Below are 11278 nucleotides of genomic sequence, written 5' to 3' on the forward strand. Positions count from 1 at the left end.
CCTTTAATGCTTGTGCTCTATTGATCACAGATATTTTAGTTGGTATGGTTACAATGCCTGCACACTATCGAGATGATCTCATGGTTTGGTGTCTGTGACATTTAGGCTCCGATGTTATTAGTTTATTTACTTGATCATGTTTTCTTGTCTTGCACTGTTGGGGTTCTGTTGATGTTTCTGGGTATCATTGTTCTGTTGTCTTCGTCCTTTCTTAATCACTTTGCTTTTGTTGCTAACCATGACAAAGCACTTTGTAAGCCCTTGTTTTTAAAAGTGCTTTAGAAATAAAGTTATTATTATTATATTATTACTACTTACACACGCACGTGCACTAAAAATTCCAAGAGTTCAGCGTAGACAGATGAGGTATTGCTTTGACCACTAGAGGCGCCAAAATCAAGGTAATCTAAACTTCCTTACTGGAGCAGTGGTCTTGAAGTCTTCAACAGAACATGACTAACGTTTGTCCACTAGGTAGCGCCCGCGACCAAAAGGCTTCTTCTTACCTTGTACGGTGTTTTGTCCAGGCATTACACACAAAAACGTGCTCAAAAAAATAATTAACCAGGTTTTTATTCTTGGGAAAAATAAATAGGAGCTTCAATGCAATTGTCTACAAGGCAACGTTTGTTCGTTTTGTATGCTGTATGGATAAAGTGCATACATATTTTATTTTAATCCAATTTGAATACCTCAGGTATGACTCCGCTGAATCTATGGCAATTTTTTCAGAGTCGCAGGACACATGAACCCTTTATCATCCTCTAAGGAGAGGCCTTATTTGTGTTTAACGTTCTAAACAGAATCTTCCCTTACTCATTAAATAGAGTGTGAATCTGGGGATTAAAGATGCAACAGGGACCCCCACAACTCAGTTTTAAACAGCAGCTTTGAGACATGAGTTATATCAACGTGAGTTTGGCTTATTCCCTTTTCATGAGCTGTTTCATTCACGTCTTTCCCCTACTCCAGACTGCATTTTTTGATTGAGAGTCAGTCTGAGCAAATAGACTGGACTCTCTCCGGCAGTGCACCTCCTCCCCCCGCCCCTGGCCGTGACGTCACTGCTGGTTTATAAACTCGCAGGGAACAGGGCGCAGACACGCCAGATGGATACAGTTGGACGTGCAGGACGCATCCGTACGCATTACACCGACTGCTGAAAAAAGAAACGAACGAAAGGGATATTTATTTGTATATACACGGCTTTGTTATAACACCGCTGCGCTAAATGGATTCCGGGTGTTTCACTGCAGCACAGCGTATTTCGTGTCACACCATGAATGCGGATTTATTAAAGCCTGTTCCGGAACGTGGACCCCGAAAGTCCTGCGCCTCGGTGAAAACCAACAGGAATAAAAGCGACCAAACCAAACCAGAGCTGGCCCAAGTGGTAACAGACTCCAAAACAGGAAGATCCTACAGTAAAGGGAAGCTTCTGGGAAAGGTAGGAAGAATGGTTTTATTTTTAAAATGTTCTCTGTTTGCTGTGTTTTGGGGCGTTCTATCTGAAGCGAAAATGGATGTAGAATTTCGAGGCTGCGCTGGGCTGATACAGCAGACGATTATTAAAATTCATTATTTAGCCATGTGCCAGGTGTGTCATTAATGCGGGGATAGGCAATGACCTCGTGGTGAATGTAGCCAATCTCCCTTTGCTGTGCGCGGGCGCAAGGTGTGCCCTGCTCTTAAATTACCAGCACCTTAAACCCCAAAAATGATTATTTACAAGAATCCCTTGGTTTTAATGGCTTTCATAGATGACTACTGGTCAGATTAATATATCTCTCTTAGTACGCCACGGCCCCCCTCTTCCACCATCTCTCGACTGTAATGGTTTTTGACACTGCATGTGCCATGTATGAATGGAGCGGCATCAACATGTTGCTCGTCATCGATATGCTGCGTCGGGCAGCCAGCCAACTCTCTTTCTCCCTCTCTCTCTCTATTTCTCCTTGCTGCCTGCCGCAGAGCTGGAAACGTCTCAGTCAATTTCACGGTTAATGAATGCAGCAGCTCGGGCTGCCTCATCCCTATCGTCCTCAAGTATCCATAATCCTGACTGTATTCAGAAATGTGCAGCTGCAAACACGACATTAGGGGTTTATCGTTGGGTTTAGAAGCACATGAGAGCATCCAGAGCAGTAAAAGATGTTGTGCAACTGATTACAAAATGATGCAGCTGAATAGTTAACCCTTTGAAACTGGATTGATTTTTCTTCTCTAGCCTGCCAGAATTGGCTGTCTTACTGTCCAGACATTTTAACTGCTGCACACTTATCACTCCCTGGATCAAAGATGTGCTATTGAGGCCAATGATTTATGGCCATTGCAGGTTTTCAACCTGCTGCTTTTGTTAACTGATCATCCTGTTTGTCTCCCCCAAGGGCGGCTTCGCTCGATGCTATGAGATGACAGACCTCTCTAACAACAAAATGTATGCTGTGAAGGTGATCCCACAGAGCAGAGTGTCCAAACCGCACCAGAGGGACAAGGTACGCTATTATGCTTGTTTATACTCTGCAGGGATGATCATGCATGAAAGTGGATTCAGTATTATAGTTTTTGCCTTGAATTATAAACACAAACTGATTATATTTTTGACAGATCACCAATGAGATTGAGCTGCACAAAACCCTGTCACACAAGCATGTGGTGAAATTCTGTCATCATTTTGAAGACCAGGAAAACATCTACATTTTCCTTGAGCTGTGCAGTCGAAAGGTGAGGCAATTTGTGCTTAATTTTTTTGAACAGTCTGCACAGCTTGCTTGCACATACAGAGCTTGCTCCATAGTACACAGTAGAGCCCACATCTGTACTAATATCCCTTTCTTAATCCAATTTCAAGTATACAAAACCAAAGCATAACCATTCCTGACTAATTTGTGTGCTACTGCAGCTCTGTGTGCCGCTGTATTGTATAGTCAAACTGATGGACAGGAAGTTGACACTTCACTCACTGCTCTGTCTCTGCAGTCCCTGGCACACATTTGGAAGGCAAGACACACATTCACAGAGCCAGAAGTGCGTTATTACCTCAGACAGATCATATCCGGCCTCAAGTACCTGCACAGCAGAGGAATCCTGCACAGAGACCTCAAACTAGGTATGTGAGCTGAAACCTGGCACATGCACACGCTCAGCAAAGCATCACAGGAATCTGCTGTGACTTTGGGTATGCACATGTCACGTGTGGAATGCTGACTGGACAAATGCTTTTGTTTCTTTCAGGCAACTTCTTTATCAATGAGAACATGGAGCTGCGGCTGGGAGACTTCGGCCTTGCTGCAAAGCTGGAGACAGTGGAGCAGAGGAAAAAGTTAGTCTTTTAATGTTCTTTGTTGACATTTAAAAACCTAACTGAATTTTTTATGTGGTTATTTTTGTGGTTAAACAACATTTCACGACACCCAGTAATTCCTGCACATAGAAGTATCAAAAGACCTCAGCATTAGCCTCTTTCCTAGGCTTTCTCTGCACACATTAACTCAAAAACCATTACAGTGGTTACTAAGCACACCTTTCCTCCCACATCTCTTCCTCAGCAAGTCTCTAACTAAACCGGTTTCCATGTGACAGTTGAATGTAGCGCTCAGAGCACAGTTTCACTACCTGTTTGACACTTTCCTGGCAAATACCAGGAGAATGAATGTGGCAGGATAGAGATGCTTCAGCACACACTTCCTCATCTTCAACAACAAAAGTTGAGTACATGTAGACTAGTTTATGGTTCTAAATCAATACTGTTTTTTTCTTTTCAGAACAATCTGTGGCACTCCCAACTACTTGGCACCAGAGGTGCTCAACAGACAAGGCCACGGCACAGAGTCTGACGTGTGGTCGCTTGGATGTGTGATGTAAGCTGCTTTTGTCGGGTCTTGTTTAAAGTGACACTTGTAGAATGTTGAGGAGCTGGTTTAGGTTTTATCTTATCAGCGAGTGAGGAAATGATGCTGATTGACTCAAACTATCTGAGTCGATTTTAGTTTTGATTCCAGTAAAACATGCTTTGTTTTAACCCTTTCAGGTACACGTTAATGTGCGGAAACCCTCCTTTTGAAACTCTTGATCTAAAGGAGACCTACAAGTGTATAAAGGAAGTTCGGTACAACTTGCCATCCTCTCTTTCCCCCGCTGCACAGAAACTCATCTCAGGCATCCTGCAGAAAAACCCCAGTGACAGACTCTCACTGGATCAAATCCTCAACCATGAATTCTTCACCAAAGTATGAATAATTTATTTTAATTTTGTCAGTGTAACAAATGTCAATGTTACTCCTTTTGTATGATTTTTAACAGTTTATGATTTTTATCAGTTTTTCATCCTAAGCTTTTTGTAGTGTTCATTGCGAAAAGTTAAATCTAAGCAAATCAAAACATCTCATTACATTTTCCTGAATGGTTTAGACAAACAATTTAATTCAGAATACAAAAGACAATTACTATGACCTGTATTGCTTGTAAGGAGGAGCTGTGCTAATGGGGTGAGCAAAATTTACATCAAGTGCCTTGAAATGAGCTGTACAGTCAAAATAAGTTAATGCATCTTATTGAATTTGTTGCATCTTTGAATAAGTTCAATCAATATCACTTGCCCCATTGGCTCTGAAAATATTTTTAATCAAGCAAGGTCTTTTTATGTCTCAGATCTTGAAATAAGAGCCAGACTTTTCAGTTGGATGTGACTTAAAATATATATATATATATATATATATATATATATATATATATATATATATATATATATATATATATATATATATATATTTCTAACTTAAAATTAGATGTTTATTCTTGCTTAAATTTGCAGTATACTTGAAACCAGAGTAGAATATGACTTGCCAGCACTTGCTCAGATTGAGCTGTGTACCATCCCCACCTCTTCTTCATCCCCCTAACCTTGTCTGCTCTGCCTTTTTTATTTCTCTCCTCTAGGGTTTCACTCCTGATAAGCTTCCTCCCAGCAGCTGTGTGATGGTGCCAGAGCTCCATCCCCCCAGCCCTGCCAAGAAATTCTTCACTAAAATGGCTAAGAGCCTCTTTGGGAAGAAGAAAGCAAAAGGTAAGCAGCAGCAGCCGCAGAGCAGCCAGATGACTGGCACAGAAGAAGAGTAGGTCATCTGTTATGCACGCCAACTGTTAGTTACATATTTTCCTTCTCCTTGGTGTAATTACGTAGCAGCTCTTATCCTGTTAATTGAGTTTTAGCTCATGTGACTTCATATTTCATAATGCTTATACAGAAGGAGAGTGTAATCAGCGTCCTTTTTAAGAATTTCCCCTTTCTGTTTTAGGAACAGTGTGTTGTTTATGTTCTGATTGGTGTCTGACTTTTGTGTTTTTGCAGTCGAGAAAATTCCATGCGAGGAAAAAGATGACAAAGACATTTCCAAGCTGGTTTCTGGTATCGTTAAATGTTCCATCAACCGGCAGATCAGCTACAAGACTGTGGGACCCAACGAGGTGCGTCTTTCATCTCTTCTTGTGTCCTACTTCTGCGAGGAAAACAAAATGGCGACTTGTTTACCGCAGACAAAATTAGCGTACTTGAAGCTTCTAATAAGTGCTGTGAAAATCAGTACTTGTGCATGACTTGTGGGACTTGGTTCATCCGCAGTGACTAAAAACTGCTTATGCAACTTGCTCTTTGAATAATGTATAATGCTTTTAATTATACAAAGGAATTGTGCCCCATAAAGAGATTTAGAAATGTTTTTTGTGGCTTTGTTTCTCTGAGACTTACGCAGTGCAAGAATCTATGTCATCCCTAAAGTCCTTCAACTCATCAGTAGAGGAGTGAATTTCAGAGGAGGGATTTTGTTGTTTGAGGACAGTTTTCTGTACTTGAGGACAGTCAGTTTTTACTCTGCTAAATAAACCTATGCTTCCTTTTCTGGTTTATAATGCACATTTTTCATTCTGCGATGGACTATTTATCATTTTGTGGAATAATTTCAGAAAGATTCACAATAGGAGGTGAGACTAAATGCCACAGCAGCAGGAAGCTCAATTCGGCCAGTCCCTGATCAGTATGGTTGAGCTGCTATTTATAGAGCCCAAAAGGAACTACAATGTTTGCTCCTTGGTGTGACTATTTCTCTGTCAGCTTCATAATGAGCCTGTGCTGAGAAACCAGGTTGTTGTCAAGAGGCATGAGCTGCATTTTTTTTTTGTTAAGATTATTTTGACAGCTGCTTTGTTCCCATTTTTGAAGCATTCCTGCAGGAAACGTAAAAGGCTAACAAAAAGATTACTATCAGGTTATTTAAGACAGCTTTGTGGTTACATGAACATATAAACTACTTATCCAAGCACACAGACGGGAGCAGTGTTTCTAAAAGTAGGTTCGCCCTAGTAAATTTGCAAAAAGGGTCAATTAGAAGAGCGAAAACTGAAGCAACAGACGTCTGAGCTGTACCCTAATATAGAAATGAAAAACAACTATGCAGGTTGACTTTTTTTTAAGACTCTCAAAGGTGAGGCAGCTGTACAAACATTAATAGAAGACAGAAAGTCTCAGCCAGGTCTTCTTAACTCTTTGGTTACGTGGCGTCTTCAGCCTTGTGCTTTTTTTTTTTTTTAAATATGCTGCTGATATATGGCATATCTTATGTTTTGTTTTGCCTTTCAGGTTCCCTCTCCCACTGGTCAGCTGGTCAGCTCTGTACCTCTAGAACAGACCCCTGCTGAGGAGGAATCAAGGAAGTCCATCTCCCGCTCATTCAAGGGCACTATGGCAAGCAGCACTGAACGTGAGGCACACTACTTTTTCATGGATTTCAATGCATTTTTGAAACCTTGTTTTTGGTTTTAAAACTTAATTTAATTTTTGTTTTGTCTGTAGCGTGTGAGGACGCCCTGACCCCTGCAGCTGTCGCTGAATCAGCCATGAAAGTTCTCAACAGCTGCCTAGCCACCATGCCTGCAGGTAGGAGAGCACTAATAATGCTGAGTTATAAAGACTGCAAAGCAATTAAACAAAAGCACAGCATGGTAAAAAAAAAAAAAGACTGTAATGAGTCGGCTCCATATTATGTCTCCAAAGAGTAAATTGAAATGCTGATGAGCATCTGTGCTGACATTGAGTGCAAAAAGTGTAGTTTCTCCCACAAAGAAATGGTGCTTTTCAGCATTATATAACAAATTATGCACCATCATTCAATTTTAATCAACCCAATCTTGTCTTATCCCAGCCCTGTCTTTACCCTCCAAAAATCTGCTGACTCATCCAACCTCAAGCACCTTCTTAAACTTCCTTTTCTTTACATTTGTGGCATCTTTATTTCAAACTACACATGACTTTATATCCCTTATTATCTACCTTTGACTTGTATGATTTAATTTTACTTTTTTATCTCCAGCCACCAGAAACCCACCCTGTTTGTCCAGGCCTCAGTCCTTCCTGTGGGTCACCAAATGGGTGGACTACTCAAACAAATATGGCTTTGGCTATCAGCTGTCAAACCAAAGCATTGGTGTGCTCTTCAATGAGGGAACACATCTCAGTCTTTGTAACCAACGCAAGTAAGTACATGACGTGCTGCTGTATTTACAGAAGGTGTTGTGTAAACATTGGAAGTGTGCTTTAGACTCAGTTGAGTTACTCAGTGTGTTTTAAAATTTACAGTATCTATATAACCCAGTCAGAAAGCTCTTCTTTTGCATTTTAGAATATTATAATTAAAATCTCCCTTTTCCTTCAAACAGGACAGTCCACTACTGCTTAACCAACAATAAACACTTCAGTTTCTGTGCCAACTCTCTACCTGAGCAGCTTCGCAGCCAGAAACAAATAGTTGAGCTCATGGCAAACTACATGGAGCAAAACCTTATGGAGGTATGTGCACAGTGGCTAATTATTAGCTTGCTGCAATTTGTTTAAGTAATCAAATATTTAATTTTCCATATGCACTGATATTCAAAATACATGGTTAATAAGAAATAAAGATAAATTCAGACATTTTTTGTGATATCCTGTTTTGTCTGTTCTTCAGGGTGGAGATCTTCAGTGTGAAGAGCAAGTCTCAAGTTCTCCTCCTCTGCTGCTCCAGTGGGTGAAGACTGACCACGCTCTTGTCATGCTTTTCAACAACGGCACCCTACAGGTGTGAAGCTCAAAAAAAGTCAAAGATGCCTTACTAAACATTGCCATCAAAGCAATTTGCTTATATTTTTCTTTTTTTTTTTATCCCCACCAGGTGAACTTCTACACCGACCACACAAAGATCATCCTGTGCAAGTCATCCGACGACTCGTACCTGCTCACTTACATCAGCAGGGAGCGCGTCTCGTACACTTACCTCCTCAGCATGCTGGCTGAGATGGGCTGCACCTCGGAGCTCAGACACCGACTACGATATGTGGTCCAGCTGCTCCAACACCATGCAGATGCCTGAGAGCACCGCTTAGTGCCTCCCAGGCTGCCTGAGTGGCAGATGCCTTCGAGGCACCCAGACTGGTTAACACCACTTCTTAGGCAGCCTGACTGTTTGATCAAATTCCTCAAGGCAGTGCCGGGAGGAAGGATGGAAGGATGCTCGGAGGAGTGGAGTAAATATCCTTTCCTGTACTGGTGCTCAGGCAGCTGTTTATCACACGGATTGACCTTGATAATCATCAAGCAGTCAGGAAGTTGCCCACAAGCAGCATCTGCCTCAAGGATTAGTGCCTGCCCAGCTCATGCCTCAAAGGTGTTCACCTGGAAGGTATTGATACCTATAATAAGAGACTCCTACTTGGCTTGAAATGATGGATCCCTCACAGGCAGATGCCTAAATAAACACCACAACTCCTGATCCCCTTCCTCTCACTCAGAACCAATGCTTCTTGGCTTTGAGAGACAGCACCCAACCCTGCAACTCCCACTTCCCCATCACGGCCAATAACCCAGGCATGGTCTCCCAAAAGGTATCTAAACACTAAAGTTGTCCTTTTTTGCTTGCAACGGAACAAGGACAATCTTGTAGCTGGAATGCTTTTAGGCTATTTTTTTTTTTTTTTTTTTTTTCCAAAAGTGTTTTAGCAGCAAGGTCGATTAACAGCGTTGACTTGCACTGGAACTGTGGTCTTACGGCGGAGATGCTTTGGGAAAGCTGTGGTGTGGTTAGATTGAAAGACCCTCCTACCCTCTGTTGGTTCCTGGCCTCTTTGGACTACAGCGCACATGTTCTTTTTGTCCTTTTCATTTTAAAGAAGAAATACTGAGCCAGCTTAAGGATCACACTACAGTCTTGACCTCACATGCACAAATAACATTCCTGGCCTTATTTGAGGAAAGTGATGAGAAGGTTCGCTGCTTCGGCTCAAAAATCACTTTCGTCTGTTTTTGTTAATCGTCAGAGAGAAAGTTTTCACCAACGTGGTACACAGCATGTTAAAAGGGGCTATGGGAGCAACACAGTATTGCACTCTATAATTTGTTTTTTGTAAATTTGTCTGGAAAGTGAAGCCTTTTACAAACACTTGTTATATTTTATTTGTTTTTAACCAGATACCAAAAGGCATTTTCTTTGTTGGTTTTTAAAAAGATTCAGTTTTAAATTCACATACAGAAGGTGAGTGTGCCACACGTGCTTGTAAACAAACTGTTGGTAGTGAAATGAGGGTGGGAGGGGGGGATAAAAGTGCCTTTCTGAGGGATGTCTGTATAGTGCAATAACAACCCTTCGTGAATGTCGAGCTGGATACAAACAGGGGTGGCTTTTAAAGATGGGGTTTACTTTGTACTTTGAGCCAAGTTTGAAAGTAAGTCCAATAGCACTACACTCTCACTACCTGATATAAGCTTTTAGAATAACTGGTATCATAAATATATCCCAGTAATATCTATAAAAAGAAAACATTGTACGCTGTTGTACTATACTGTAATCCTTATCGGTTTACATTGCTTTCTCGACCCAGAGTTGTATCCTAAAAACTGTGACCTGGAATGCAAGTATTACGTACATTTGTTTTCAGAAAAACCCAACATTGTGAAAGCCATCTGCCAATTAAGAAGAGTCTTTATTTTTTGGCACATAATGTCCTGTTTATTTATTTTTTATTTATACATGTTTTTTTATTTATTGTGTAAATGTTAGTCTTGACACAAGGAAATGTTCGATTCCAATCACCTTTTCTATGTAACATGTTTGGGGGAAATGGGACAAAAATAAAGTTTATTGAAAATGAACTTTCTTTCCACTTTTGCTTTCATAAAAAGTCAGACTGGTATATAAGGGGCAGTTTGCTTTTTGGGAGTCTCCCAGGGGGAAAATTTTTCGATAACGGTTCAGCAAAGTCCACAGTATGCAAATTCTGTACATATGAATGACTCTAATAGTCTTTTTTTTTCATGTGGATTTTGCAGTATTGTTTTTTCCCCTGGTAGTTGAGCTCTTAGCTTGGGCTTATAAGTATGAACTTAGCCAAGGGGCTGCACTGCACACCTTTGCTTGTCACATGTCTAAGAGTCTTTTCAATGAAACCAGCATACCACAAGGTAAATTTACTTAATGCTAAACCTCTTTTATTTAAATGCAGGATTATAACATGTTGACAAAGAAACTGTTTAAAAAGTGGTGCCACCAGCCTCATCTGCACCATGCAAAGAAGCCTCTTGTTGAACACAGCCAGGGTAGAATTTACTTTAAGTCAGGTCATGTGCAATGGTTCTGGCAAAACTGGTGAGTTGGTTGCTCTGGTATACAAACCATAGCCAGCTTTATTTTTCTTTATTTTATTCTGATAAGACAGCTAAAGACAGGGAAATATGGTGAGAGACTGGGGAAAGAAAAGCATCAACTAAGCATTGGGATTGGGAACTGATCCTGTGACCTCTGCATTGAGGACTATTGCCTCTATATATGTGTGCCTATTTCAGGCCTGCCCACAGTTGGCTGGACCCCCGACAAAACCAGTGAATGGGCCCTCCATGGTTGTGATTTACTGATGATATCAAAGCATGTATGTTGGACCAGTAGCATTGATGCTAGCATCATGCCCAACTGTTACCTCATTTTGGAGCTGAAAAGTATGTCAAGCTATGATTGGGTCTAAATTTTAAAATATTTAATCATGCCACTTTTTAACCCATTTTTACTACTTTTCCCACCCATGTTTGCCACTTACAACCCATTTTCACCACATTTGCTCTTCTTTTAATCATTTTTTTGCCACTTTTAACCCTTGTGTGCAACTTTTTTTTGTCAGTGTAGACCCATTTTCACCATGTTTTTGCCACTTTAAATACCTTGTTGCCAATTTTTAACCCATTTTTGCCCCTTTTTACCATTTG

General features: G+C 40.8%; 1 protein-coding gene across 1 annotated transcript; it reads left to right on the plus strand.

Annotated features, from left to right (window-relative positions):
• Positions 1-1109: 1109 nt before the first annotated feature.
• Positions 1110-10174, plus strand: plk3 (polo-like kinase 3 (Drosophila)). The gene is made up of 15 exons (XM_041803315.1): positions 1110-1447; positions 2388-2495; positions 2608-2724; positions 2980-3109; positions 3235-3322; positions 3765-3860; positions 4031-4229; positions 4939-5065; positions 5351-5466; positions 6635-6755; positions 6848-6931; positions 7365-7527; positions 7711-7840; positions 7998-8108; positions 8202-10174. Exons 1-15 carry the CDS (start codon positions 1232-1234, stop codon positions 8397-8399), a joined length of 2004 nt encoding a protein of 667 aa, XP_041659249.1. The 5' UTR covers positions 1110-1231; the 3' UTR covers positions 8400-10174.
• Positions 10175-11278: the final 1104 nt, after the last annotated feature.

This window comes from Cheilinus undulatus, linkage group 13, assembly GCF_018320785.1.
Source record: "Cheilinus undulatus linkage group 13, ASM1832078v1, whole genome shotgun sequence".
In the NCBI taxonomy this organism is placed as follows: Eukaryota; Metazoa; Chordata; class Actinopteri; order Labriformes; family Labridae; genus Cheilinus; species Cheilinus undulatus.